Here is an 8,292-nt window from a genome sequence, read left to right as displayed (position 1 = left end):
GGGTTTAAAGAAAATGATTTTTTTTTGTTTAATTTCAGTGTAAATTTTAAAAAATAATTACAAATAAGTGATAAATTTCATAAATTTTAATAACTATAATTATAATCTTTTTTATGAATCTGTAATAACTTGACAAAAATACCATGGAATGTGGTAATTTTTCTAGAAAAAAAATGTGAAGTTATATATTTAGCAGCACTTTTTTCTATGCTAGACAGAAAGGTGGTAGGTTTGCATTAATGAATTTAAGTGAAACCTATTATTTTGTGTTTATTGAAAAGAAAATTATTTAAAAAACTCCCCCTAATTATTTATAAATATGTGTACAAAACAAAGTCAGGACATACAAATCACCCACCTTGTGCTTCAACATATTGTTTCCGCCATCCTAACAATGCAGTCTTCAACAACTTCCATAAAATTGAGCAGATTTTCATTAGATAATTTTGCTGTTAACCTATGCAAAATTCTTGGTATTTCAGGACTAGTCCTCTACTTAGCATACCTGTTCTTTTTCAGCCAATCCAGCTGCCCATCTTCCCAATTCTTCACCCCCTTCCAACACATACGGCCTCATACCAATCATTCCTCTCCCACCAACCTTAACCACCTTGTTTTTGGCATTGTAGGATCTGTCAATGCATGGAGACATCGAAAGGCCTACACCGAGTCATGGTGGCGCCCCAACGCAACACGTGGATACCTTTTCCTCGACACACACCCCACCGATGACCTCCTCCCCTGGCCGCCCTCTTCTCCGCCTCTTCGCGTGTCCAATGACATATCCAAAATTGTGGAAGAGTCAAAGCATGTCGCTCCAATCATGGTTCGCATGGTGCATGCGATTTTGGAGGTGTTTAGGGAGGGTGATGAGGGGGTGAGGTGGTATGTGATGGGGGATGACGATTCTCTCTTTTTTGTGGACAATTGGGTTGATGTTTTGGAAAAATATGATCACACTAAGTATGTTTACATTGGGGGACATTCAGAGTTTTTTATGTCAAATATTTGGTTCTCATTTGATCAAGGATTTGGTGGAGCTGGATTTGCTTTGAGTTATCCTCTTGTTGCAGCAATGGTGAAAGATTTAGAAGGGTGTCTAAGAAGATATCCGTATTTGAACTCAGCAGATTTGATTACTCAGTACTGTGTAGATGAGTTGGGCGTTCCTCTATCTGCTGAGAGAGGGATTCATCAGGTAAATCTTAATTTTTTACATTCACTAGCTAAGGTCTCATTTGAAAACATAATTTTAAAGTTAAAAATATAAAAACAAAATTAGAAAAAAAATTTTAGAAGTTAAAAAGTCACTAAGGTGCGGAGTAATACAATGCAGATTGATCTACACGGTGACATATCAGGTTTTTTGTCATCCCATCCACAATCTCCAATGCTCTCCCTCCACCATTTTGACCAGATAGAGCCTATCTTTCCCACCATGAACCGTTCCCAATCTGTTAACCACCTCATGAAAGCTGCGAAAACCGACCAGTCCCGTATGCTGCAACAAACCATCTGCTACCAAAAACAAACCAACTGGTCTTTTTCCATTTCATGGGGCTACTCTGCCCATATTTATGAGAAAGTGTTGCCAAGAAGTGTTTTGAAGAGACCACTTGAGACATTTTTGCCATGGTTAGATCTCAAACACCGACCATACTACATGTTCAACACACGGTGGCCACCTTTTGTTGATTCGTGTGAAGCTCCTCATGTATTCTTCTTCGAATCCATTGATAGTTCCATTGATAGTTTTGAAGGGCACAACCAAATTGTTTTGACTTATGTTCGATCCAAGCCACGGGGTTTACCAACTTGTTCATTGAGTGGGAGTCGTTCTGCTGATTCTATCTCCAAAGTTCGGGTCTTCTCGCTGGCGACAAAGCTCCCTAAGGTGAGTTTGAAACATGTTTCATATATATGCGGTTTGTTATACTTTAGTTCTCAATTTTTAATTTTTATTTATTTATTTTCATTATTGAAATATACGATCTATCACACTTTAGTTATTGACTTGAATGCCATTCAAAACCAATAGCAGAAGGGAGTATTTTTGGAATTTTAGAAATAATTATATTTGGGAAACAAATTAATTTACCCTCATTGAGTAATATTATTGAAAATAAAGATAGTATTTTTTTTTTTAAAATAAAACAATTTAATCTATCATATGAAAAAGACATTGTTACTTATCTATCCAATCTCTCTATCATGAATGGGTCATAATTATTTACTCTTTCTTTTTGTCTATCTTGTAGATTGGAAGAAGTGAATGTTGTGACGTTGTAAAAGTGGGTGAGAACAACATAACCGAGATCAAAATCAGAACTTGCAGGGATGATGAGATAATTGCTTAATTAGATGTTGTGATCTTAATTTCTCATTTTTTTTTTCCACGCAAAGATACATCCTGCAAATCTTATTAATGGTGTGTTTTGTTAGGAGATTTGGGAAAGGATTTGGAAAGAGAAAGGGAAAAAGTGTGTGAAACTATGTGAAATATAGGCATGATATATTCACATTTCACCTACCTTTTCCATTTCCCTTTCCAAATCCTTCTCCAAATCCCCCAACCAAACACAACATAAGAGTTAGCAAATTCTTTGCTTGGTTAGGATCAAGATCAGCTATATTTCTTTAATTTGTTAGACTAGGCCCAAATGCTATGTTTGGTTTATGAATTTGAATAGAAATTTAGAAAAGAAAATATAAATAATAGGTAAAATATGAATAAAATATAACTATCTTTCACACATTTTTTCCCTTCTTGTTTTTTTTTTTTTAAAATTTAAATTCTTATATGAATTTATGAACTAAACACAATTTAAATGTTTCGTTGAATGATATGTGTTGTGTAAATAAATTGAGATACAAAATCATAGAAGATGGGAAAGTTGGAAATCGTGATTAAACTCATGAGATCTTCGTCTTCAGATTTACCTCATATCTCTCTCAACCCCCTCTCGCCATCAACACCATCACCACTCTCCGATCACACTTGGTACTTCGAGATTTGTCAACGTAAAATCTAAGAAACACTGCACGAGGCCAGAGTAGAGGAGATGGAAGAACCATTACAGGGCAAGGGAAGGGTTTGAGAATGGAATTAGGGTTGATCTGTTAAAAATGATTTTTATTTTGAGCAGATTTGAAAATTGGTTACTTTAGTTGATTTTTGTAAATTAATTTTTTATAAAAAGACAGGTAAAAAAATAAAAATAGTGATATGATTGGCAGTTTCTACTTTTTAACAATTTTAGCTAAAAAGTCTCATTTCGGACGGGTCCCTTTATCAAGGACAGATCTAGGAGGTGTGGATGATAGCAATCGCAACTCCAAAAATTTTAAAAAATATTATATATTATATTAAAAAATTTAAAATAATCAAAAAAGTTTGAGAATTTGCATTCTCAAACCTATAGTGATAAGTGGATCTGTCTTTAGCTTTTATATAACAAATAAGATAATGATACATGTTAAAAAAAATTCAAAAGATATTTGGGAAGCAAATATTTTAATTTTAAAAAATAAAAATTATTAAATTATTATTTACTTATCTTTTACGGTTTATTTTTATTTTTATTTTTTTTAAATTATTTAAAAAAGTCAGTTTTCCAACAAATCTTCAACCTTTACTCTCTTTAGGTGGAGATGAGCTGAAACAATATTTAGAATGGCTGCATCTACATAATTTTGTTTCCCAAATTCTCTTTAAATTTGAAGGGATTTGGAAGTAAAAATTATGTGAATGAATCATTAATCTATTTAGAATTAGAATTATTATTGAGTTGAAAATTTGAAATTTAAATTAATAAAATTAAAATATCAAAAATTTAACTTGTTAGAGTAGGCCCAAGGCCCAAACCATATTGGACTAATTTTTAGCCCAAATCATTTGACCCAATCCATATTTGTGCGAGTGTAGACCCTAAGGCCATGCTTGTATTGGATATGATTTTTAATCTCTTTTCAAAATGCAATACCAATTTAAATATGTGATATGATACACAATTTAACGGGGTTTGGTAATTAATCTCATATAATTCAGTTTGTCCAAACAAATACGATCTAAATTGATTGACATCATGCCTTCACCCTAAATTAATTAAGCTTAACCAAGCAGGTTTAGGGCCATTTTGATGCCAACACTCGCAAAAATAATTTCCAACCCAATTTGATATGTAAAAATCAAAAGTTTTTTTATTAGTTGATCCCAATAATTGAATCTATTACCCATTAAGTCCTAAGTTTCTATTTCATGCACTAGGAAGTCTTGTTATATTTTTTTATCCCGATTTTGCCCTTGCTGTTATATTGCTAGAGTCGTTGATGAATTAGTGGTGTTAGTGAACATGAGAATTGCTAGAGCCATTGATATATTCGTTGGTTTTGGTGAACATGAGAACCGCCTTTGTGGCCCTTGGATTTAAGAGAGATGGTGTTAGATCTGAGAGAGATCAAGAAAATCGACATGAATGGAGATGAGGTGTGTTGACACTGATGAGTTCCAGAGCGATTGATGAATTCGTTGGTGTTGGAAAACATGAGAACTGTCTTTGTGGCCCTTGGATTTAAGAGAGATGATGTTAGATCTGAGAGAGATCAAGAAAATCGACATGAATGGAGATGGGTGTATTGTTTAAACCAGTGATAAATTTATCACTGATGAATTTGTTAAAAAAATTACAAATAGCTATACTTGATTTGAGAGAGAGAGAGAGGGGGTATCACAATAAATTTATCACTGAATTAAGTAACAAATTTATCATTCATAAATTAAGTAACAAATTTATCACTAAATTAATAACAAATTTATTAGATCAGTTACAGGTCTATAGAAAATCAACAACACCTTTCAATGCACTAATTGGACATTTGGCATCCCAAACTGGTGATGGAGGAAAATGGTGGCAACGATGATGTCGAAAATGGTAGATTGGTGATGGAGGAAGATGGTGGCAACGACGATGTCGAAGATGGTAGATTGGTAATGAAGAAGATGGTGGCAACAATGATGTCAGAGATGGTAGATCGATGATGAAAGATTACGGTGTTGAAGCTAGTAGATGAATGATGAGGGAGGAGCAACGGTGATGGCCACGAAGGAAAATGAGATGATGGTTGGTGATGGAGGAAAAGGAAATGGTGTGCTAGTGACAGAAATAGAAGGAGAAGAGAGAGAGAGAGAGAGAGAGAGAGAGAGAGAGAGAGAGAGAGAGAGAGAGAGAGAGAGAGAGAGATATGTATGTTTGGATTTAAGGTAAAATCACTCAACTGAATGTAAGGGGTAAAAATAGAAGATGTGTTTAATTATTTTGGGTTAGGACTTTGTAGGAATTAAGTTCGGTCCAAAGAACCGGCCCGTAACTCCCCCCAAAATCAATTGATATGTATGTATATTTTTTTCACCAATATATCAAGGTGTAGATGGTATATGCCAAACGATCAAATGTTGTTTCTATCTTACGCTCTTTTCGTCTCAAATTGTTTTTCTGACATGAAAAATGATATGTTAAAAATAATGTATTATAATATCAAAATTTATAATTTTTTTCACCAATTAAAAGATTTTATGATTTTTTTTTTAAAAATTTTGATACAAAAATACATAATTTTTAAATTATCTTTTTATGTGTTTCTTCTCATACAACATTATATAAAATAAGAAAATAAAATAGGGAATTCGCCGGAATGAGTTTCACAGTTTTTGGGGTTTGATAATGTGACGATGGAAAGAAGGATCTAGAAAAGGTGTGTTGTGGTGTAGGTGGATTTAGCATGCACCTAACTTTTTAGAATAATTTACACCAAACCTTTGACATTCTACTCTCATAGATGGTTTTCTAGACTCGAATGCATTTATCATGTATAGTACTAACTTTTATTTTCATAAAAGTATATCAATAGAAATTAAAATTGTATTTAGATTATGAATTTAGTTAAGAATTTAAAAAATAAAAATATAAGTGAAATATGAATAAATTGTGTTATATTTCATATATATCATTTTCATTTTTCTTAGTCTTAATTTTTTATTTTTTTATATTCGAGAATCAACTTATTGTTAGATAATGTCTCAATGGGACCACATAATTAAATGTGGTGTTATCATTTATAAGAAGCCTACAATTTAAGTGATTCAATTTAGTTAATAGGCTTAAGGGTATATGTGTTATGGACCTAATGTGTAGATACTAGTTGTATAATTTTTATTTCTATGAGGGACAGAAATAGAAATTAAAACATATTGGTTAAAGTTGGTTTTCATTCATTTTGAACTTCTACAACCTTTCAGTTTTGAAAACCAATTACAACCTTTAAAAGGTTATGGTCCCTATTCCTTCCCAAGTGGGAAAAATAAGAACACTGCCATTTTTCTTTTTAAATCCTCTCAAGGAGAGACATAAGGCACCAAAGGGGAAAGGATTAGAAGGCAATAACATAATCAATAACAAAGAGTTCATTGATAATCACGCTTTCGTTTAACCGTTCATCAATGGATTCAGGTATGTCATTTTGTCTTGATTTCGTGATAATACACATGGTAAATGATCCAAAGTGTAAGGTTTATGTTGACAATTGGTATCGGAGCATGCATATCATGTGTCTTATCAGAATTGATATGCTTTATTCATTCTATTTAGTTTCCTGGAATCAGATTCTGAATTTTCTTACGGATGTTAATTCTGTTTTTTCCTGTTTTGTTCTGTGAAAATGGCAATCTGTTTTCTGGAATTGTAAAATGATTCGGTGGGCAGTTTTTTTTTTTTTTTCTCTCAAATGGATGAACATCATGTATTTATATATATAGATATATCTTGCGATTTGATCGTTTAATTGTGAACATCGTAAAAAAAAAAAACTATTTGTTTTTGGACCCGTCAATTCTATTTATATATGTATATATATAATTAGAATTGTTGCAGATTATATAACATATACGGGGTCACAAATTTAGAAATCTTTAAATTTAATGTAATTTCATACAATGTCTACAGAAATTTAATTTTCTAACACTCTCAATATAAGTCAATTCAAACAAGATGTCACAAAAGTGATCTCTCTTGTCTAGATTGTTTTATATGGAATGTTTTGAAGTTCATGTCTGTGTATCTCAGGCGGGTATTTATCGGTCCAAAGACATGATTAAGACTTGGCAGAATTACACACACATTTTGTGGTGATAAACATGTGTCAATTGTCAAGAAAACCTAATGTGAATAATAAATCAATCAAAAGATAGATTTGTTATTTGACATAACTTATTGTCAATGTTTGATCATTACAACAAGAATACCACTTACAGTTAATATCACTACCCAAAGGCTTGGTATTAATGTTGTACTAGGTATCTTGAGATGTTGTCATTAAATTAATTTATTTAGAGATTATCTGTTTGGTAACTTAATGTGAACATATATGGTATATCTCCAGGAACATGAGGTAGAAAATGGAATGTCGAAAGATGATCCAATCAACTTTCGTCAGGCCATGGAAAGTTCCAACTCTCATAAGTGGCTAGAAGCCATGAATGAAGAATATAAGTCTATGCAAGACAATAAAGTTTGGGAACTTGTCTCATTACCAGTTGGTGCGAAGCCCGTAGGTTGTAAATGGATATTTAAAACCAAAAGGGATTCAAATGGTAATGTGGAGAGGTATAAGGCACGTCTTGTAGCCAAAGGCTTTACTCAAAAAGAAGGAATTGACTTTAAAGAAACTTTCTATCCAGTTTCTTCGAAAGATTCTTTTAGGACAATTATGGCGCTTGTTGCATATTTTGATCTTGAGTTGCATCAGATGGATGTCAAAACAGCTTTTCTTAATGGTGACATTAAAGAAACAATTTATATGGTGAAGCCAGAAAACTTTGTGTCAGGAGACCTAAAGAATATGATTTGCAAATTGACTAAATCCATCTATGGACTCAAATAAGCTTCTCGTCTGTGGTACTTCAAATTTCATCAAATTCTCACTTCGTATGGTTTTGAAACTAATGTTGTTGATGAATGTGTGTATCACAAGTTCAGTGGGAGTAAACACATATTTTTGGTTTTATATGTTGACGGCATATTGCTTGCCACAAACGATATAAACTTATTGCATGACACCAAGAGATTTCTATTTAAGAATTTTGAAATGAAAGATCTTGGTGATGCTTCCTTTGTATTAGGAATCGAAATACTCCGAGATCGTTCTCGGGGTATTCTGGGATTATCACAAAGGAGCTATATCGAAAAAGTACTCAATAGATTTGGCACTGTAAGACCACTTAAGTTATATTGTGACAAT

The 8,292-nt window shown here is 32.7% G+C and overlaps 1 protein-coding gene across 1 annotated transcript; it reads left to right on the top strand.

Moving 5' to 3' along the window:
• Window positions 1-335: 335 nt before the first annotated feature.
• LOC114312253 (uncharacterized) lies at window positions 336-2,755 on the top strand. Its single transcript, XM_082897680.1, has 3 exons — window positions 336-1,198; window positions 1,337-1,894; window positions 2,259-2,755. Exons 1-3 carry the CDS (start codon window positions 395-397, stop codon window positions 2,355-2,357), a joined length of 1,461 nt encoding a protein of 486 aa, XP_082753806.1. The 5' UTR covers window positions 336-394; the 3' UTR covers window positions 2,358-2,755.
• The last annotated feature ends 5,537 nt before the right edge of the window (window positions 2,756-8,292 follow it).

The sequence above is a fragment of the Camellia sinensis genome, chromosome 12 (assembly GCF_055761805.1).
Source record: "Camellia sinensis isolate YWXY chromosome 12, ASM5576180v1, whole genome shotgun sequence".
Taxonomy (NCBI): domain Eukaryota; kingdom Viridiplantae; phylum Streptophyta; class Magnoliopsida; order Ericales; family Theaceae; genus Camellia; species Camellia sinensis.
The sequence above is the reverse complement of the archived record's forward strand: the minus strand, read 5'-3'. Positions and strand labels throughout refer to the sequence as shown.

Coding starts and splice junctions, on each gene's coding strand:
- LOC114312253 (XM_082897680.1), top strand. CDS start 395: ATGCAGTCTTCAACAACTTCCATAAAATTGAGCAGATTTTCATTAGAT. Junction 1,199..1,336: donor CTGAGAGAGGGATTCATCAG/GTAAATCTTAAT, acceptor AATACAATGCAG/ATTGATCTACACGGTGACAT. Junction 1,895..2,258: donor TGGCGACAAAGCTCCCTAAG/GTGAGTTTGAAA, acceptor TCTATCTTGTAG/ATTGGAAGAAGTGAATGTTG.